This window comes from Ctenopharyngodon idella, chromosome 7, assembly GCF_019924925.1.
Source record: "Ctenopharyngodon idella isolate HZGC_01 chromosome 7, HZGC01, whole genome shotgun sequence".
NCBI lineage: Eukaryota > Metazoa > Chordata > Actinopteri > Cypriniformes > Xenocyprididae > Ctenopharyngodon > Ctenopharyngodon idella.
The window spans coordinates 784871-807878 of record NC_067226.1 but is presented as its reverse complement, the minus strand read 5'-3'; the positions used below and the strand labels follow the sequence as shown (position 1 = coordinate 807878).

Below are 23008 nucleotides of genomic sequence, written 5' to 3'. Positions count from 1 at the left end.
TATTCTGAATAAAATACCAAAAAAAGTGTCCTCTCACATAGCCTACCTGACGGAAAGGGCTCATTATGCAGGTCATTATGCGGGTCTTTGTCTTCTCAGGTGTGAATCACAACATTATTCATTAAGATTCACGCCTCCCGCATACTGTCTTTCTTGACAAAAAGTGTCTTATAAAACAATATATTGATTTAAATTTTGTATGAACGAGTAGGCAGGATAATATTTACATCATTTTGAAGCAAAAATTCTAGTCTACAGCCTCCAATACCCAGAAGTCTTGTGAACACATTTTGTATTTGTTTAGTGGACGTATTTCAGTGACTTAAGTTTTTTGTTTTTTCAATAACCACGCATAAACGTTATTCTCTCAAAAATACAAACATGTACATACATGTTGCTCACATATTATGGTAGCCTTGTTCGTGCTGAATACAGTGTAATGACACTTTTGCCATTAATATGTTTATAAGCAACTGAAAAAAGCACAAATGTCAGGGCATGTCAAAGGTTTAACCGCTCAACCAGCCCCTAGTGGCTCCTCTGAGGCTAAAGCTGTACATCTTCCTGGGCACCTTGACTGATTGTTTAGCAGGTTTTTACTGTAGTATTTCTGGCTACTGAATGTATGTATTGCTATTATCAGTATTATTTTTAGTTACTTTATTAGGGCCAAAGCCCAAAGGGCTGAAGGCCCTATTGTTTTCTTTAGGATTATTATTATTATTATTATTTTTCTGACTATTCGGGCACTTTTGGGGCCCTTACCATGCTTGAAAACTCATGAACTCATTTTTGATTTCTTGAACGGTTTGGCCGTGGTGAGGCAACGAATTTATGGCGAGAAAAGGGAAACACAAAATGTGTTATAATGTCTGCATACATTGATTGATTTTAATGAAACTTCAGCAGTGTGTTGGTTGTAGGAGCCCGATCACATGGATGTGACTATTGTGAGTCAAAGTTATAGCACCACCAACTGGCAGCAGGAAGTGTATCACTTTTAAAATGCTTTGAGATCACCCTCTTATTTTTACCCAATTTGCTTCAAACTTCATCACAATAATGTCAAAACAGGGCAGATGTAGACCTGTAAATGTATTTGCGATATCTTAAATATTGTTGCCATGGCAACATGTCAAACTTTAATAATATTCTTAGGCATTTTTGTGCCTCTTAACATGCTTCAAATTGCATGAAACTCGACACACACATCAATATTGTCATCCAGTAGACATGGGCAAAGCCTTAGAAATGGGCAGGGAGCAGGGGCTCTACAGCGCCACCTTTTGACAAAAGTGGGGGGGATAGTTTAACCTACAGTCACCAAACTCGGTACACTTATTGTTCTCATTAAGCCGGACAACTTTCTAATTTACAGTCATTAGCTCTGACCAACAGGAAGTCTTTACTTTTTTTTTTTTTTGACTTGTGTGGTCCGAGACAGTGTTGTTTGTCTGTTCTGTGTTTATTTTTGAAAAAAAAAAAAAAAAAAAAAAAAACCCTCTAAAATAAAGTATTTATCTGAAATACAAAGATTTTGTAACATTATACACTACTGTTCAAAAGTTTAGGGTCAGTAAGAATTTTTATTTTTATGAAAAGAAATTAAAGAAATAAATACTTTTATTCAGCAAGGATACATTAAATCGATCAAAAGTGACAGTAAAGACATTTATAATGTTACAAAAAATTATATTTCAAATAAACGCTGTTCTTTTGAACTTTCTATTTATCAAAGAATCCTGAAAAAAAAAAAAAAAAATATATATATATATATATATATATATATATATATATATATATATATATATTGTACACAAATATTTTGTACAATTGTATACAATAAATGTTTCTTGAGTAGCAAATCAGCATATTAGAATAATTTCTTAAGGATCGTGACACTGAAGACTGGAATAATGATGCTGAAAATTGCAGACACAAGAATAAATTACATTTTAAAATATTTTCAAATAGAAAACAGTTCTTTTAAACTGTAATAATATTTCACAATATTACTGTTTTTACTGTATTTTTAATTAAATAAATGCAGCCTTGGTGAGCAGAAGAAACTTCTTTTAAAAACATTAAAAATCTTACTGATCCCAAACTTTTGAACGGTAGTGTAGTTTACATTAGCAGAGATACATTTTTTTTAATCCTTCAGAAACTTTTAGTTATAATTTGATTTATTTAAAAGACAGACACTCAGTAAACCACTGTTTAATAAAAAAAAAAAAAAACAATTTTATGTTTAGTTTTCTCCCCGCTGCTGTACCGAACCCGTACCGAACCGTGACTTCAAAACCGAAGTACATACCAAACCGTCAGTTTTGTGTACCGTTACACCCCTAATATTAATAATAATATATACACACACACACACATATATATATATATTATATATATATATATATATATATTTATTTATTATGTGTGTGTGTGTGTGTGTGTGTGTATGTATATATATATATATATATATATATATATATATATATATATATGTATGAAGTCTTGTCAGTTGAAAGCAGATGATTTTAGATGTTAAAAAAATGGAAATGTGCTGTGAAACTTCAGAATCAGCACACAAACGAACTGTTGAAACCATAAACACACCCAGCAAGAACCCTGTATTTTAAAGTGTATTTAAATAACTGAGATAAACAATGTTTCTACTGTTGCATTTTGGGGTAAATAAATAAGATAAAAGTACTTTAAAAATCTGTATGTATGTACACAAAGTAGACACAAAGATTAAAAATACACAATTTAAAAATGCATTGCGACTTACTTGTGCGCGTACTTGCTCCTGATAACTGCGAGTTTACTGTCCGGTGGGCTGCTGAGCATATCGTGTAGTTTTCTGACCACGGGTGCCAGATCCTCCACACTGTATCCAGAGTGGAACTGCAAACACAGTGTCTGGAAACAGAAGTGGAACATCAGTCAAAATCTTCACACAAACCCTGAAGTGCAATTATGAAGTGAAGCCAGATATCTGTAAGCTCGAAGGAGTCTAATCAGTGTTACATGAGGGATATATGACTTTAAGACGCCAGCCAAATATTTTATGGTGAGAGAAGAAAATGCCCTTAAGCTGTCAATAATGAGGATAAGATGGAAACGACATCCGGAGAAAATGTAAATGAACGTGTGTGTGTGTGTGGGTGTTTTAAGCTAATTGAACTTCATCTCTGACTTCTCTGTAGAGCCACTCAGGACATAAAGCAATTACTCAAACGTTAGTAAACACTGTCCAGTTTCACTCTCATTAACCAAAATACCTTTGTCATGTGTGAGAATGTGTGGGTGTGTGAGAACAGAAATTGGCATCCATAATGTGCAGTCACTAGCCTATCACAGAGCTGTCATCAGCTTTAGCTCATTTAGTGCCATCAGAAGAGCACAGAATATCCAAATCACAGCACACAATGATGCTGAACTCACTGTGAAAGCGCTTGAAGTGCTTGTGTGCATCACCAAGGAACGACAGCATTTCGTGAAAATAAATGGTATTCATGAGCTCTGTGTTTGTGCATACGTTATAAAGGCATAAAGGTAAACACGTACCCATCCTCCCAGATCCTTAGTAACTAGAGCGATGAGCAGACAGGCAGAGGCGAGCAAAGATGCTCTTACGGGCACAAACTCCATCTCCAACAAACTCAGCTCGCAAATAAAGCGTGCCAGAGTCAGTGTGTCCATACCTGCATTCACACACTGCCAAGAAATGAGAGACAGGTTAATCATCACATACACAACAAGCCAGAATAAGTGTCCATGCAATGACAAACTGCAGAGTACAACACACACACACAGAATCAGTAGCACTGCCAGTAGCTTCAGGCCCTGCAAAAAGATTACACACAGCTCATCCAACCCAAGTGGAGTTATTATTGCTTAATCAAAACAACCCAACCGCAGTTTGATTGATATTATTTGGAATACACAATTTAAAAAAAAAACATGTTTTGTGAGAATTAATAAAAATTATCTGTTTAATAAGTTATCTGTTTTTGCAAATGAACTCTTCAATTACTAAAGGAAGTGCTCTGGTGAGCCAAAAAAGAAAAGCATTTAAATGTAAACATCTGAAATGTAAACTTAATTTCCTTAATTCTTGAATGCTTTATTCTTTAAAGGAATAGTTAATGTAAAATTTTTGTTATTATTTCCTTATCCTCATGTTGTTCTAAACCTGCATTTTTTTTCCTGTGGACAATTATTGAAAAATCTTTACACCTTAATCTTTATCCCTAAAGCAGTTCATAGAGACCATTGCTGTTCAGCTCTAAAAATGGATGAAAAAAAAAAAAAAAAAAAAAAAATAAATAAATAAATGAATTGATAAAAAGTACCATATGTTGTCATATGGTAACAGCCATTAGCTATGCTTTCATCCAAAGTTGCGAATTTAAAGGGCACCTATTAAGTAAAAGAAGTCTCTGATGTCCCCAGAGTGTGTATGTGAAGTTTTAGCACAAAATACCCCACAGGTTATTTTTTATAGCATGTTAAAATGGCCAGTTTTTTGGGGGAGACAGCATGGAGACAGAACAGATATAGTTTAGTTTAATTATGGTTATAAATTATGTTGTCAGCTTGCTTTTATCCACCATTAGTACAAGCCTGTTGTAGCAGACCCCGTCCAAATGATGGCCAAAACTTTACTGATGAGTTTTATGAAGTTTATTGTACATCACACAAAAGATGAAGCGTCCGTTTTCACTCCAGAAAAATCACAATAAGAGCTGAATAAAACACAGTACAAGAAGTGCGCATTAAAGTCTTATCCATAAACTCTCTCTCTCCCTTGCATTATCATCAACATACACAGCGACTGAATTACACAAAAACATTAATTACAACTAACAGTAAACAAGTATATACAGAACTTATTCTTTTTCGATGGGGGTGCTTAATAAACTGGTAAACTTTATATCCATAAAACAATGAATTGTAATAAAGATGAACTGTAATAAAGTGCGTGCTCTCACCTTCATTACTGCCGTTACCACTGTCACTCCAGAGACTATAAGCTGGATCACGAACAGTTGGTACTGATCCATCCTTGAGTATCAACTTTTTAGCAAAACCTGTTTTGTATTGTCCCTTTGCATTGACCCTCGTTCACAAAGCATTGACCCTCATTCACAAAGTCTGGAGTGAAATAATTTGCACAGACATAAACGAATTTAGGTATATTTTGGGGCGCATTACCTTCAAAAATTAATCCACGGCATCCTCAGTGGCTCAGATGTTGAGAGAAAATGAAGACTCCTATGTTAACTCTTACATCCAACAACAGAACACCGGGATTGTTTACGAGACACCGTTGTCGGTAAAACGCATAAAACATTTGCAAATTAAGTACTGTTTCCATCCAGTGAATCAAAGAGAACAAAATCGTCACTTTCTGATAAACTGGCGCTAAATATCACTAAGAAAAGTAGGAGAAGCTACTGTATATAATAATTTTCATATATTATAAATTATTTGTGTCTCAGAGCAGAAATGCAATAAACGTGTTATCCAGATGCTGCTGTTTGGGAACGCAGTCACTTAAGACACTTCTGGGTGGGAATTATACCGAACCACTTTGATGACAGACTTACTCAGACATTTCAGAACAACCAAAATTTCAAATGTTGTGCAAACAAGATCAGTCCGCTGGTTAGTCTAGTTATACCGTCCCATCGCAAAGTCACATGATTTTTTTTTTATGAGCATCGAGGAATTTAATTTGGTAAATGTCTTTCCATCGTAGTTTATGCACGTTTTCTTATCGGAAAAAAAAAAAAAAAAATGTATCCAACTCCAACAAGCGCATAAATTTTTAATGCGCATTTTTAGAATTTATGCGCATCTTGGCGTTTCCATCCAGCAGTTTGATATGCAATATCCCAAAATGTGCATAAAAATAGGTGGATGGAAACATAGCTAATGACACCATCAAATGTCTATATCAAGATTCTGCAAAATTTCTTTTAATATACACTACTACGTTAAGATTTTTTTAAAAATGTATTTTGAAAGAACTCTTATGTTTACCAAGGCTGCATTCATTTGATCAAAAATACAGTAAACCATTAATATTTTAAATTATTATTTTAATTTAAAATAACTTTTCTATTTGAATATATTTTAAAATATAATTTATTGCTGTGATTCAAAGCTGAATTTTCAGCATTATTACTACAGTTTTCAGTGTCACATTATCATTCAGAAATCATTAAGAAATGTTTCTTGAGCACCAGTCAGCATATTAGAGTATGCTGATTTGGTGCTCAAGAAACGTTAATTATTACTATCATCTTTGTTGCTGCTTAATATTTTGTGGACACTGTGATACATTTTTCCAGGAGTCTTTGATTAATTGAAAGTATTTTTTTTTTAATAAAAGTATTGAAAGAGAGACCTTTTGGAACGTCTTTACAGTCTTTTGATCAATTAATTGCATGCTTACTGAATAAAAGACTTTTTTTTTTTTCCCTTACTAACTCAAAACTTTTGATGAGTAGTTTAAAGGGGTCCTTGATTATGATTTCACTTTTTTTTTTAACTTTAGTGTGTAATGTTGCCCTTTGAGCATAAACAACATCTGCAAAGTTACGACACTCAAAGTTCAATGCAAAGGGAGATAATTTCTTTTACAGAAATCGCTTTTTAAGGACTACAACAAACAGCTGGTAGGGACTACAATGAGCTTCTTCCCGGGTTGGTGACATCATGAAACCTAAAGTTCAGTAGCCCCGCACTCTGATTCAAGCATGACTAGTAGTAGGTAAATGACAAACACAGTAGCTGCAGTGTATTTGCAGAGACCCTGAAATTAAAAAAAACACTGCTGTGCCTTCTATATTGGATCAGACAGGAACGGCGCAACACACTTGTGAGTAAAAAACGTTTACGGTCACAATTGCTTCGTTACAATTATGTGTAAATGTGTATCCAAAATCACCAGTGACTTCTGATATATATATTTTAATAAGAGTAAACATAATATGTAATATTGATATGTTTTTTCAATTGTTCCTCTCTAAAGTTATTTTTTTAGCTAACTATCGAGAATGGCTTTCCTTAGGTAAATGCAACGTTTTGTGACATTGTTTGCAAGCTGTTTTATTGACGTCTTTCTGGGGTTGAAACTGTGATTAACATTATTTACATTAGAGATGGATTGATTTCAGTAAGTTGTATTGTATCTTTCAACATACTTTTTGATGATCATTAATGTTTAATCACGCAAGTATAAAAGAGGAAGAGATAATAGGTTCACGTGCCGCTTGACCTGAGGTGTTACAGTGATCTGTCATGCCACATTAAAGAGCATCAAAACCACATGTATTGTTTGAATTCCGTAGTAAAATTAAGAGAATTTAAAAGCTGAAACTTTGTTTTGTATCAAAAGTAACCTCTTCTGTCCTATCTGTCGGCGCGCTGTCTGTATCCTCTTTGATCTGCAATGTATCTTTCACTGCGTGAGAAAATGGACGTGTGGTGTGAGAACAGTGTCAATTGTGCGAGTTTGAATGAGTGAGAGTTGGTGGCCCTTCAAAACAGCATTTTTGTTTTTTGTAGCTATGTTAAACTTCCCCACATTTTATGGTTTCGTTTGCACTCTAAAGCGCAGTGTCTTCTTCTATTGGATTGGATCCGGGAAGACTGCATTAGGGTTCCCATTGTTTTTCCCATTGTTTTTCTATGTAAACACGCGCTTGACGGACGTGCATGACCGTTACGCTCGCATCTCGCAGCTTTTGCAGTGCCTCGCACATGAGCGCCGCGTTTTTAAGACGCCGTGTCAAGTTAAAAGAATTAAAAGAAGTGGACCAATCAGAAGAACTCAGAGGCGGAGCAAGCGTTGTGAGCTTCTGTTTACAGTAGCAAGTTAGCATGACAACTGTTTTTTTTTGACGGCAACATGGAGGAGGAGGCGCTCATTATTATCTTATTTTCTTTTTTTCCATGTCAAAACTCGTATCTATCAATTCTGCTGTTTGCCTATTTCTGTTATTTCTGTTATTGTCGTCATTGCATCACGTCTCAAAAGCTCGTCTCGAGACCCTCGTGTTTTACGCTGCACTTTTTTAAAAACCATTCCTGAGCGCCGCGTCTCGCGTTTTTAGACGCAAAGACACGTTCTGTGTGAATGGCCCCTTACAGTGTTGTGCTACAACGCCCCACTGGTCAAACCGCATTTTTGCAGGCCCTTCAAATAGGTCATATGAAATCAAAAGACTATTCGACAACAAAAATATTTGTCGCAATTTTTTATTGTCGACTAATCATTTCAGCCCTATATAAAATAATTTTAAAAATGCAGTTTATGACCCCTTTAAGCTCCACAGAGGTTTAGAACAACACGAAGTTGAGAAAACGCAAGTAAACCATCCTTATTTTATTTTACTAATGTATCAGTAACCACATTCAAGCAAAAGGGGAGTTGGTCTACTGTATCCTTATTGCTTGTAGCTTGTCCCTACTCTCTGGATAAAAGCATTGGCATTAATAAGTATAAGTGATCTATTTGTGTGCATGCTGTAATTGCTTTTCTTCAGAAAACTAAGCCACCATTTAAAAATGATTTTATTTTTGTTGTGTTGTTATCTTAATGATCACATTGAATATAATGATATTATTTTTTAATGTACACTAAAGAAAAAAAACAATTAGTAAAACCAGCCATTCCGCTGACAAATAAAAACAAAAAAAAAGACATTGTTAAATCATGGAGCTTTGACTAAAGCTCAATTAATTCAGCTGTTGAAAATGGGAATGGTTCTGACAGCAACAAGCAGTAACAACCAGTAACAGCCGGTCATACACACACACACACACACACACGGGCAGATTCCTCAGGGAATACAGAGGGGAAATAAAACAGGTCACACCTGACAAACACAAAGACATCCAACGCATACTTCTTTCTCTCTGACTTTGACGAACAAACAAACACACACACACACACACACGATGTTAATCCTAGTGTGTGTCAGATGACTCCAAAGGAGTTCCACCTCTCTTTTCAGTGAGGGGATATGTGTTTTTGTCTCTAACCTTGGCATAACGACGGAGGAAGCGGTATGGAACCGGAATATTGATGTCAAAGTTCAGCGCCTGCAGGATGCTGATCTCCATGGCGATGAGCTGGGAGCGCTTGTAGGCATCATCACAAATATATAGGAAATCATCCACGCAAGGTGGAGCCCGCTCCTGTGAGGAAACACCAGAAAGATGATGGGTAACAACTGAAAATTTTTTTGCAGCATGCAGTAAGTATATTGTGCATAGTATGCAAAAATACAGCACACAGTGCAGGTACTGCAACCCACACTGCAATGCACTCAATTTGACTTTTATTGTTCAGTTACAGCCGTTTCACACCACAAGTGTGAGCGGTGCATGAGCAGCACGTTTTTTTTTCAGCGTTCATGTTAAACGGTTAGTTCACCCAAAAATGAAAATAATGTCATTTATTACTCACCCTCATGTCGTTCTACACCAGTAAGGCCTTCATTCATCTTCGGAAAACAAATTAAGATATTTTTGATTCAATCCGATGGCTCAGTGAGGCTTGCATTCAAAGCAACGACATTTCCTCTCTCAAGATCCATGAAGGTACTAAAAACATTTAAAACAGTTCATGTGAGTTCAGTGGTTCTACCTTAATATTATAAAGCGACAAGAATACTTTTTGTGCACCAAAATAACGACTTTTTAAACAATATAGCGATGGGCCGATTTCAAAACACTGCTTCGGAGCTTAACGAATCAAAACCACGTGACTTTGGCGCTCCAAGTCCCTGATTCGATTTGCAAAGCTCCGAAGCAGTGTTTTGAAATTGGCCCATCACTATATTGTTGAAAAGTCGTTATTTTGTTTTTTTGGTGCACAAAAATATTCTAAAAATATAATATTAAAGGTAGAACTACTGAACTCGCATGAACTGTTTTAAATATGTTTTTAGTACCTTTATGGATCTTGAGAGAGGAAATGTCATTGCTGTGAATGCAGGCCTCACTGAGCCATCGGATTTAATCAAAAATATCTTAATTTGTGTTCCGAAGATGAATGAAGGTCTTATGGGTGTGGAACGACATGAGGGTGAGTAATAAATGACATTATTTTCGTTTTTGGGTGACCTAACCCTTTAACCAATGACTTCATTCACACCGGGAGCAGGAGCAGCAAGTGAGCGTCAAGCAGGAGCATTGCATGAGCAGCGGTGAAGCGGGGGTTTCAGCGCAGAGACTATTTTTGCTGCACTGCTGATGCTCAATTAAATTGAAAGCACACTTTTGATGGACAAAGTAAATATGATTTCACATAAAAAAAAAAAAAAAAAAAGCATGTCTAGTGTGTTTTAACAAAAATTGGAGTATGTCAGAAAAGAAAGTTAAGAATCAAAAATATTTATAGAAGATTTACCCATTTAAACTTGTTTTTAATTATTCAGTTTGGGTGAAAGTATGGTGTATTATAAAAAATTAAAGTAAACTAGCCATAAAATATGATAGATAAAACATTCTTTTAGTTATTACACAGACAAGTATATAGGCACTACCCAAATCAAAACAGAATTTGCGCTCTTTTTTCGCCGAGTTTGACGTCTTGTAAACGTGCACCAACACATATATATTATAACACACATAAACAACTTTGATGAAAGGTTTTGATCCACTTTAAATGTTGACTACTATATATATTTATATATGTGTGTGTGTGTATACATATTTTATATATATATATATATATATATATATATATATATATATATATATATATATATATATATATATATATATATATACACCCAGGGTTCCCACTCTTTTTCAGAGATCATTTTCCAGGATTTTTCCAGGACATTTCAAATTTCATGATGATGGGAATAAAATATAAGGATCACATATTCACAGCCTAAAGTAATATATTCCTCTCTCCTCTCTTAAAAAAACATACATTTTATGGCTATAACCTAACTATAAAATCAGAAATACACCAAATACACACACATCTGGTTCACTCTCTAGCAGGATAATCTCCTTAGACATAATGGTTTTTATACAATACAAACTGTATATTCTATCCCCTTTATTTTTATTACCATCTCTTTTTGCATCCTATCCTGTTCTAATTTTGTATCCGGTCATTGTACTTCATTGTCTTTTCTTTTTTGGAAAGCACACATTCTATATTTATTTTAAGTTATGTTATATATTCATATTATATTAACCAACTATTTAATAAAATGACACCAAAAATCACTAGTAATAATCTAGTGTTGTAATAAAATATCAACAAACAGTATATCACAATTGTATAAATAATGCAACAAGTTTAATGTTTTAAAATAAATACAATTTAGAATCGAAAGAGGAAAGGTAAGATGCTTTAAAAATTAAACTTACCACCAGCAGGTGGCAGCAAATAATAGTCTTAATGAGTGAATCATTGGAGTCACTCTATCAAACGATTCATTCAAAACGCTTATTCATTTAGGAATGAAGAAAAGACGGTCTTCATGAATGGGTCATGAATCGTTTCTCAAACGTGCCTTTATTACGTTTATATAAGTACTATTATATATTACCGGCCTCCGCCTCATGTTCACAAGTCTGTGCTGCACTATGAACACGCAATTATCGCTGTGCATCGCGTCAGCATCTCATTTTCACTTCCTACATCGTTCATAAAACAGGTTTGGGAAGTTTGGGTCTGATTTGTCATGGGGATGCAAGACGTTCCAACGATTCTAAATAAAATAGACTTAACAAATCGATAACCTTTTCTCAGACAAATGACGTCACGCATGCTGTAATTCGCCGTGCAGACCCCTTGCACATGCGTATCAAAATAATTACCTTACAATAATATTAACAAGGTAATTAAATATTACCTGCATACCAGTGAACATTTGCTGCAAACATTCGAGCATTTAATTCCTAGCACCTAAAACCCGCCAACACGAGACAGCGTCATACGTCACAGGGAGATTAAACAGCGTGAGCTCACGTGTCAAAACTCAGCATCCCTGAACAGAGCGCTTTCTGTTACTAACGTTAATTGTTTCAACCAGTTGTCGGCCAATTCTTTAATGAAGAACATTTAAAAATTATAATTTTCCAGGACAATCTATGTTTTCCATGTGTTTTCCAGGACTGGAAAATTGGTCATTAATATTCCAGGATTTCCAGGACGCGTGGGAACCCTGATATATATATACACAGGAGCTGGTCATATAATTAGAATATCATCAAAAAGTTGATTTATTTCAAAATTCCATTCAAAAAGTGAAACTTGTATATTATATTCATTCATTACACACAGACTGATATATTTCAAATGTTTATTTCTTTTAATTTTGATGATTATAACTGACAACTAAGGAAAATCCCAAATTCAGTATCTCAGAAAATTAGAATATTGTGAAAAGGTTCAATATTGAAGACACCTGGTGCCACACTCTAATCAGCTAATTAACTCAAAACACCTGCAAAGGCCTTTAAATGGTCTCTCAGTCTAGTTCTGTAGGCTACACAATCATGGGGAAGGCTGCTGACTTGACAGTTGTCCAAAAGACGACCATTGACACCTTGCACAAGGAGGGCAAGACACAAAAGGTCATTGCAAAAGAGGCTGGCTGTTCACAGAGCTCTGTGTCCAAGCACATTAATAGAGAGGCGAAGGGAAGGAAAAGATGTGGTAGAAAAAAGTGTACAAGCAACAGGGATAACCGCACCCTGGAGAGGATTGTGAAACAAAACCCATTCAAAAATGTGGGGGAGATTCACAAAGAGTGGACTGCAGCTGGAGTCAGTGCTTCAAGAACCACTACGCACAGACGTATGCAAGACATGGGTTTCAGCTGTCGCATTCCTTGTGTCAAGCCACTCTTGAACAACAGACAGCGTCAGAAGCGTCTCGCCTGGGCTAAAGACAAAAAGGACTGGACTGCTGCTGAGTGGTCCAAAGTTATGTTCTCTGATGAAAGTAAATTTTGCATTTCCTTTGGAAATCAGGGTCCCAGAGTCTGGAGGAAGAGAGGAGAGGCACACAATCCACGTTGCTTGAGGTCCAGTGTAAAGTTTCCACAGTCAGTGATGGTTTGGGGTGCCATGTCATCTGCTGGTGTTGGTCCACTGTGTTTTCTGAGGTCCAAGGTCAACGCAGCCGTATACCAGGAAGTTTTAGAGCACTTCATGCTTCCTGCTGCTGACCAACTTTATGGAGATGCAGATTTCATTTTCCAACAGGACTTGGCACCTGCACACAGTGCCAAAGCTACCAGTACCTGGTTTAAGGACCATGGTATCCCTGTTCTTAATTGGCCAGCAAACTCGCCTGACCTTAACCCCATAGAAAATCTATGGGGTATTGTGAAGAGGAAGATGCGATATGCCAGACCCAACAATGCAGAAGAGCTGAAGGCCACTATCAGAACAACCTGGGCTCTTATAACACCTGAGCAGTGCCACAGACTGATCGACTCCATGCCACGCCGCATTGCTGCAGTAATTCAGGCAAAAGGAGCCCCACTAAGTATTGAGTGCTGTACATGCTCATACTTTTCATGTTCATACTTTTCAGTTGGCCAAGATTTCTAAAAATCCTTTCTTTGTGTTGGTCTTAAGTAATATTCTAATTTTCTGAGATACTGAATTTGGGATTTTCCTTAGTTGTCAGTTATAATCATCAAAATTAAAAGAAATAAACATTTGAAATATATCAGTCTGTGTGTAATGAATGAATATAATATACAAGTTTCACTTTTGGAATGGAATTAGTGAAATAAATCAACTTTTTGATGATATTCTAATTATATGACCAGCACCTGTATATATATATATATATATATATATATATATATATATATATATATATATATATATATATATATATATATATATATATATAGTCAGCATTTGAAGTGGATCAAAACCTTTCATCAAAGTTATCCTAAAAACTTCTTAGGACAACTTTGATTAACTTTTTTGATCCACTTCAAATGTTGACTACTACTATATATATATATATATACACACACACACACACACACACACATATACAGTGCCCTCCATAAGTATTGGGACAGTAAAGACAAAATTGCTCTGTTAGCTTTAGTGTCAAGACATCTATAAATATGATTAAAAGATTAATATGAGGCAGAAGTACAGAATGTCACATTTTATTATTGACCATTTCAACACAAAATGTTTTACAAACTAAGAAAAAAAGCACTTTTAGAGTTTCATGCCTCTGCCTAATGTGGGCATAAATATTGGGACGGTTTAACTTAAAGTAAATGTAATTGTGTAAAAGCTAATATTTAATGTAAATCCCTTGCAAGCAATCACAGGAGCGAGTGACCCATAGATATCACCAGACTCTTGGTTTCACACTTTAAAATGCTTTTCCAGGCCTTTAATACAGCCATTTTCAACGGTTGCTTGTTTTGGGGAGTTTCTGCCTTTAGTCTCCTCTTCAGCTGTTGAAATGCATGTTACATAGAATTTAAATCTGGAGATTGACTTGGAATATCCAGTTTGGAAAGTCCTGAAAAAGATAGATACCACTGGCAAGCTTCAGCAACCAACAATGACCAGGTCAGCTGAGAAAATCAACAGCAGTTGATGATAGACAAATGAAAAGGGCTATGAAAAAACTCTAAAATAACTGTCAGTAAAAGCTGGGGTGATAGTCTCACAATCTGCTTTTCGCAGGAGAAATCACCAACAGAATTACAGAGGCTTACACAGCAAGATCAAACATCTGATCAGTACCAATAATAGGAAAGCCAATTAGAATTTGCAAAAACACACAGAGATGAGCCAGTAAAGTTTTAGAACAGAGTTTTATGGACAGATGAGACAAATATTAACCTTTATCAAAGTAGGAAAGCAAAAGTGTGGAGAAAAGAAGAAACTGCAAATGAACCAAGGCATACAACCTCATCTGGAAAGCATGGTGGAGGTAGTGTCATGTCATGGGCATGCATGTCTGTCTGTGGAACAGGCTCAATCATCTTTATTTATGACTTATTCAATGATGGCTGAAGAAGAATGAATTCAGAAGTGTACAAAAGAATCTTGCTGACCAATGTTCAAGAAAATGCCACCAGACTCACTGGGAAGTACTTCATATGGCAACAGGACAATGACCCAAAACACTAGTACTGTCAACTCAATCAAGATTATCATGGTATAGAAATTTTGGGTCTTAGAATGGCTAAGTCAGTTTCCAGATTTAAATCCTATTTAACATGCATTTCACCAGCTGAAGGGAAGACTAAAGACAGAAACTCCCCAAAACAAGCAACCGTTGAAAATGGCTGTATTAAAGGCCTGGAAAAGCATTTTAAAGAGTGAAACCAAGAGTCTGGTGATGTCTACGGGTCACAGACTCACTCCTGTGATGGCTTGCAAGGGATTTCCAACTAAATAAAGCAAATGTAAATGTGTAAAAGCTAATAAGTAAAACCATCCCTTATCCCTTAAAATCATCCCTTAAATACTTATGCTCACATTAGGCAGAGGGATGAAACTCTAAAAGTGCTGTTCTTCTTAGTTGGTGAAACATTTTGTGTTGAAACAGTCAATAATAAAATGTGACATTCTGTACTTCTGCCTCATATTAATCTTTTAATCATATTTATAGATGTCTTGACACCAAAGCTAACAGAGCAATTTTGTTTTTACTGTCCCAATACTTACAGAGAGCGCTGTGTGCATTTTTAAATCTTTAAACAAGGAAAAACCTGCTAACATATATATACACACACACACACACACACACACAGTGGGTACGGAAAGTATTCAGACCCCCTTAAATTTTTCACTCTTTGTTATATTGCAGCCATTTGCTAAAATCATTTAAGTTCATTTTTTTTCCTCATTAATGTACACACAGCACCCCATATTGACAGAAAAACACAGAATTGTTGACATTTTTGCAGATTTATTAAAAAAGAAAAACTGAAATATCACATGGTCCTAAGTATTCAGACCCTTTGCTCAGTATTTAGTAGAAGCACCCTTTTGATCTAATACAGCCATGAGTCTTTTTGGGAAAGATGCAACAAGTTTTTCACACCTGGGTTTGGGGATCCTCTGCCATTCCTCCTTGCAGATCCTCTCCAGTTCTGTCAGGTTGGATGGTAAACGTTGGTGGACAGCCATTTTTAGGTCTCTCCAGAGATGCTCAATTGGGTTTAAGTCAGGGCTCTGGCTGGGCCATTCAAGAACAGTCACAGAGTTGTTGTGAAGCCACTCCTTTGTTATTTTAGCTGTGTGCTTAGGGTCATTGTCTTGTTGGAAGGTAAACCTTCGGCCCAGTCTGAGGTCCTGAGCACTCTGGAGAAGGTTTTCGTCCAGGATATCCCTGTACTCGGCCGCATTCATCTTTCCCTCGATTGCAACCAGTCGTCCTGTCCCTGCAGCTGAAAAACACCCCCACAGCATGATGCTGCCACCACCATGCTTCACTGTTGGGACTGTATTGGACAGGTGATGAGCAGTGCCTGGTTTTCTCCACACATACCGCTTAGAATTAAGGCCAAAAAGTCTATCTTGGTCTCATCAGACCAGAGAATCTTATTTCTCACCACCTTAGCAAACTCCATGCGGGCTTTCATGTGTCTTGCACTGAGGAGAGGCTTCCGTCAGGCCACTCTGCCATAAAGCCCCGACTGGTGGAGGGCTGCAGTGATGGTTGACTTTCTACAACTTTCTCCCATCTCCCGACTGCATCTCTGGAGCTCAGCCACAGTGATCTTTGAGTTCTTCTTTACCTCTCTCACCAAGGTTCTTCTCCCCCGATAGCTCAGTTTGGCCGGACGGCCAGCTCTAGGAAGGGTTCTGGTCGTCCCAAACGTCTTCCATTTAAGGATTATGGAGGCCACTGTGCTCTTAGGAACCTTAAGTGCAGCAGAAATTTTTTTGTAACCTTGGCCAGATCTGTGCCTTGCCACAATTCTGTCTCTGAGCTCTTCAGGCAGTTCCTTTGACCACATGATTCTCATTTGCTCTGACATGCACTGTGAGCTGTAAGGTCTTATATAGACAGGTGTGTGGCTTTCCTAATCAAGTCCAATCAGTATAATCAAACACAGCTGGACTCAAATGAAGGTGTAGAACCATCTCAAGGATGATCAGAAGAAATGGACAGCACCTGAGTTAAATATATGAGTGTCACAGCAAAGGCTCTGAATACTTAGGACCATGTGATATTTCAGTTTTTCTTTTTTAATAAATCTACAAAAATGTCAACAATTCTGTGTTTTTCTGTCAATATGGGGTGCTGTGTGTACATTAATGAGGAAAAAAAAATGAACTTAAATGATTTTAGCAAATGGCTGCAATATAACAGAGTGAAAAATTTAAGGGGGTCTGAATACTTTCTGTACCCACTGTATATAATTTCTCATCCTATTTTTATATATTTATATATATCTATCTATCTATCAGGGGCGTTTCCTCCAAGGAGGCAAGGAAGGCAGTGCCTCCTCAAAAAAAATAGGATTAGAAATTAATCCATATTACATATAAAACAACACAAATATTACAAATTATGACATTAAAAAGCGCGCAAGTCACTCGTATTTCTTAAGGAACACTGCCCAACAGCGACACCCACAGTTAAAGTTACAGCAGGAGTCATGCCTCCCTTTCCTCTCATAGAAAACCATTAGACCCCCGGCGTGCGGTGGGTTTTGTGGGGGGTAATTGAGAATGAATGGGGGAAAGTCACGTGAGAGAAGGCAATGTCTCCATCGCGTTATGATTGGATGTAATTTGTTATGATTGGTTTGTGTGATAAATCCCGCCTCTTGTTTACGTGCGCGTTCCACGCGTCAGTTTGAATGAACAAATGATGGCGTCAATGGGAAGACTAATTGAAAAGTAAGTAAACAGATCATCCAGTTAGATATCACAGCTTTATGTCACGTCAAAAATCAAACTTGAAATGGACTGAAAGCATGATGACTGCAGGGTTTTTTAGTGCAATCAGCTTGGTGAAATTAAAAATACATCTTCGTGTCTGTGACAGACGATGGTTACGGAGCATGACTGATGATCCAAAATAGCCTAAGTTGACAATTAAGAAGAAAAACATCAATACACAAATAAAATATGTTGTATAATTGTTACAGCCTTTAGTTATTATTTTGGAATTAATGTAGAAATGCTTAAAACACTAACTTGATGAGATTGACTTGGTTTTGATAAATAGAACATTACAATACATTGTTAATGTAAAATTACAAAATAGAAAAGTATTTGTTTTTTTTTCTTTTTTGATGTAATGTAAAGTAAATGTAATGTTCATTTAACAAGGAAGATGATATACACACATACACAGTGCTCAGCGTAAATGAGTATACCCCCTTTCAAAAGTAACATTTTAAACAATATCTCAATGAACACAAAAACAATTTCCAAAATGTTGACTAGACTAAGTTTTATATAACATCTATTTAACTTATAACATGAAAGTAAGGTTAATATAACTTAGAGAACAAAATTTTCAGTTTTACTCAAATTAGGGTGATGCAAAAAATGAGTGAAAGTCTCTGGAGCAAAGCTACATTTTAGACTACAAATGTCTAATTTAACAAGAATTCAACCACAGGTGAGTCTAATTATTCGTTACACAGATGTCCAGCAGACAGTTGACTTTAAAAGGGTGTTAAAATCCCTTCCCATTTCATGCTGTCAGCAATGGCACCACATGGAAGAGAAATGTCACAAGACCTGAGAAAGAAATTTATTTACACCAGAAAGGTGAAAGCTAAAAGAAGATCAGCAAAGCTTTACTAATCAGTCATAATACTACAGCAAAAGTGGTGCAAAAATTAACAAAAAAAAAAAAAAAAAGGAACTGCAACCATCTCACAGAGACGTCCAGGTCGTCCATGGAAGTTAACACCTCGACAGGAGTGTCTTCTGATGAGGAGGGTTGAAGAAAATCGGCATGCAAGTTCACTGCAGTTATCTAAAGAAGTAGAAAGCCAAACTGGGGTGACTATTTTCCGTGACCCAATATGGCATACACTGCAGAGGAATGGCATGCATGGGTGCCGTCCACGAAAGAAGCCTCTGCTAAAGCCCAGGCTCAAAAAAGCCTGCCTAGAGTTTGCCAGGACCCATGCTGACAAAGATGAAGACTACTGGGACTCTATACTCTGGAGTGATGAGACTAAGATAAATGTTTTTGGAACTGATGGCTTCAAAACTGTATGGCGTCGCAAAGGTAAGGAATACAAAGAAAAATGCATGGTGCCTACAGTGAAACATGGTGGTGGCAGTGTCCTTATGTAGGGTTGCATGAATGCTGCTGGTGTCGGGGAGCTGCATTTCATTGATGGCATCATGAATTCACAGATGTACTGCTCTATACTGAAAGAGAAGGTGCTACCATCACTCCGTGTCCTTGGTCGTCGTGCACTTTTCCAACATGACAATGACCCTAAACACACATCTAAGGCCACTGTTGGATTTCTGAAGAAGAACAGGGTGAAAGTGATTCAGTGGCCAAGTATGTCTCCTGATCTGAACCCAATTGAACACTATGGGGAATTCTGAAGAGACAAGTTGAGTATCACTCTCCATCCAGCATCCAGTCTCTAAAAGAAGTCATTCTTGAAGAATGGAAAAAGATGTTGCAAAATGTCGCCAACTTGTTCATTCCATGCCTAGAAGACTTGGTGCTGTCATTAAAAATCATGGAGGCCATACAAAGTACTAGATGTAGTAGTTTTTGTTGTGGGGTGTACTCATTTTTGCATCACCCTAATTTGAGTAAACCTGAAAAATGTGTAATTATTAACCTTACTTTCATGTTATAAGTTAAACAGATGTTATATTAAACTTAGTCTTGTCAACATTTTGGAAATTGTTTTTGTGTTCACTGAGATATTGTTTAAAATGTTACTTTTCAAAGGGGGTGTGCTCATTTACGCTGAGCACTGTGTGTGTGTGTGTGTGTGTGTGTGTGTGTGTGTGTGTGTGTGTACGTGTACCTTGTACATACATACACACACCGTAATGAGTAACTACATTTCTATGAGGTTGTGCAAGTGTGTGTATGTGTGAGATAATGGGAGAATGACTAAGTCCTTGACTAATTACCACTAAGCCCAGAAAAGTGCAAGTCTAAAGGAATGACTTTCAGCTATCATGAGAGAGCACATGTCTTACCTCAAATTTAGAAGCAATGAGCATGGCAGTGGAACCGATGAGCTGTAAAGACTCCCGTTTGACCTGGCTCATGGCCAGATAATGATCCGTCATTTTCACAGCCAGGTACAGAGTCTCATGATTCAGCTCAAAATTCTCCTGCAGAATAAAGAGCAAGAATAAAGTCACATCAGTGCTTAAATGGATAGTTCACCCAAAAATGAAAATTCTGTCATCATTTACTCACCCTCAAGTAGTTCCAAACCTGTATGAATTTCTTTGTTCTGCTGAACACAAAGGAAGATATTTGGAAGAATGTCAGTAACCAAACAGATCTCGCCCCCCATTGACTACCATAGTATTTGTTTTTCCCACTATGGTAGTAAATGGAGGGGCGAGATCTGTTTGGTTACTGACATTCTTCCAAGTATCTTCCTTTGTGTGTCAGGTTTGGAACTACTTGAGGGTGAGTAAATGACAGAATTTTCATTTTTGAGTGAACTATCCCTTTAAGCCACCAAAAGCCAACAACATTCTACCTTATCACATTTGAAATGATGCCCAGAAGCCATCAAACATCAACACTTACCTGGACCTCAACCAGCCAGTCCACCAGAATTGCTCTCATATTGGTGTTCAGAGTTGGTTGATCAGCCATGTAGTCATGTAAGACAAACTTGTCCTGCAAATAAAAGAAATAAAAAGTTTTAGCTTGCCGTTTTCTGTTTCTGTTTCTGCAAGATCATCAATAAACTCACTACTAAACCAACCTCTCTGCTCTTGAGGTAGTCAAAAATATCTTTGGCATACTCTGCTGCATGCGTGGAGTCACTGAGTTGCTCAGAGTCAATGTCAAACTCTGGAGGAATCTGAAAGACAACAGATACAAAGATTTGTGCATATTTAAGGAAAAAACCTGCTAAACTTTTGTTAACCCCTAAAATATTAAAGAATGTTAATAATATGTACCATGAATATGTAATATGAAGTGTTTAAAGTGTGATCCTTAATTAAATGAACATTAATTAGAATTCAAATGTTGCTTCTGCATCTACCTTAAATGCAGGGAGCAATATGTCTGTGGGGCTTCTTTAAATAGCTCTCCTATTTAAAACCCTCCCAAACACTTTGGGACAACTGGATATTTACTCATAGATATTCACATTCATGCCAATTCTGTCATCACACCAATGCAGCAGACCAGGGCCTTACCTCTGGAGGCAGGAGGTGTGGAGGAATTGAGGCTTTAGAAGAGGGCTCTTCTAGTGACTCCACATTCTTCAGTTCCTCCAACTTTTCCTCTGAACTAAACACAGATCTGAAGGAAGAAAAGATTTTTTTTTTTCTTTTTTTTTTTTAAACCTGCAAATTCTGGGACAATCTTCTCATTCTCACTCTCAAAACACCTCAATGTACGGTAGATTAAAGATAAAGAGGTAGTAAAATATGACTTACTTTAAATTGACATCATTCTTAGAAAGTACTGAGATCTTCTTCTGCAGCTTCTTAACAGGATCTTTCTTTTTGATGGGGTTGCTTAGCTCAATCTTGTGTGCCTTTAATAAAAGTGCATTTTAAGAGTTAGCATATTTTCTCTTGGGACAAAATTCAGCCTAAGTGTCAGCCAAAAACTGAACTTAAGGTTTAATTTGTTAAAATAAGCATGAATCACACCAAATCAATCAACTTGGTTCAATCTTGAGACACAGAAAGAATGAATAAGGTGTTAGACAATGGTGAATAGAGCCATCATTACAATTTGCATATGAGAGCACCTCACCTGGAAACCCAGATCCACCAAAAGAGTGCCCATCTGACCTATTTAAAACTTGAGATCTCCTGCTTTTGTGTACACTCTGTAATTTACTGCTCTGGCATGAATAAGATTTCAATGAGGTCATGGCTATCAGGCATGCTGATTTGCATCATTCGTTTAAACTGCTGGTGTTAGTGGGGTTACAAGTCAGATGCTCAACACTTACTGGTTTGATATCATCAGAATCAAACCAAGGGGCCAAAAAACACTGTGAGACAATGGCACCCTTACATTGGTAATGTCCACAAAAGCAGTTCTTTTCTTAGGGGCCCCTTGGGGAGAAGATGATGAGCGCTTGGTCTGGGGGCCATCCTGCTTAAACACATCAACACAAGATGGATCAAATCAACAACAATCAAATCAGCAAAGATCTAATTCATTTTTAGATCTGATCTCACCGTATACCTGGTTCTCCAGTCCTTTGGGGTGAAGTTTGGGGATTTTACTGGTGGTGGGCTTTTTTCCTCGGGAAAAGGGCATCTTATTCTGATTCTTCACAGTTAAATATTGTTTCAAATGTGAAGTGAACAAAGAATGAATGAACAACTGCATAGTGCACGCTTCCATCAGACACACACATACTCTCGTTGTGCTCCACAAGGTTACTAAACATTCAAACAAAGATCGGTGTAGAATTTATTTTTGATAGCAGGAAGCATCAAGTCGGTCGTTAAAGAACAACATGCGGGCGAATGTTTCGTTTAGTTTTGCGAGAAATTACAAATTGATCTTACCTTTTCACGATACGCTGAACAACATCAACTAAAGCAGGAAAATATTTAAAAAAAAAAAAAAAGAGAGAGAGAGAGAGAGAGAGAGAGAGAGAATATGTGCACACATTCACGAAAAGTACAATGGAAAGCTATCCAGGCTTAAACAGACACACACTGAACTGCTGTCTGCATGCGTCCAAAACTACACGCAGTGAAGCGATTGGCCGACTGCACCTCGCTCTAGGCCAATGAGCGTCGAGTTAGGATGCCGTTGTTAAGGGGCGGGACAATAGAATTTTCAAAA

At 36.9% G+C, this 23008-nt stretch overlaps 1 protein-coding gene across 2 annotated transcripts in view; it reads right to left on the bottom strand.

Annotated features, from left to right (window-relative positions):
• Window positions 1-22950, bottom strand: part of ccnb3 (cyclin B3) — a 31127-nt gene extending 8177 nt beyond the window's left edge. Inside the window, exons 1-11 of one of the 2 annotated variants that reach the window (XM_051900746.1) lie at window positions 22726-22950; window positions 22397-22483; window positions 22223-22306; window positions 21631-21731; window positions 21388-21493; window positions 20946-21044; window positions 20765-20857; window positions 20197-20334; window positions 9058-9213; window positions 3568-3717; window positions 2789-2919 (exon numbers count right to left, since the gene is read on the bottom strand). In XM_051900746.1, the coding sequence (XP_051756706.1) occupies window positions 2789-2919; window positions 3568-3717; window positions 9058-9213; window positions 20197-20334; window positions 20765-20857; window positions 20946-21044; window positions 21388-21493; window positions 21631-21731; window positions 22223-22306; window positions 22397-22471 (1133 nt within the window). In that variant the 5' untranslated portion in view covers window positions 22472-22483; window positions 22726-22950. The remainder of the gene's footprint in view (window positions 1-2788; window positions 2920-3567; window positions 3718-9057; window positions 9214-20196; window positions 20335-20764; window positions 20858-20945; window positions 21045-21387; window positions 21494-21630; window positions 21732-22222; window positions 22307-22396; window positions 22484-22725) is intronic. The other variant, XM_051900747.1, reaches the window with a different exon arrangement.
• Between the last annotated feature and the right edge of the window lie 58 nt (window positions 22951-23008).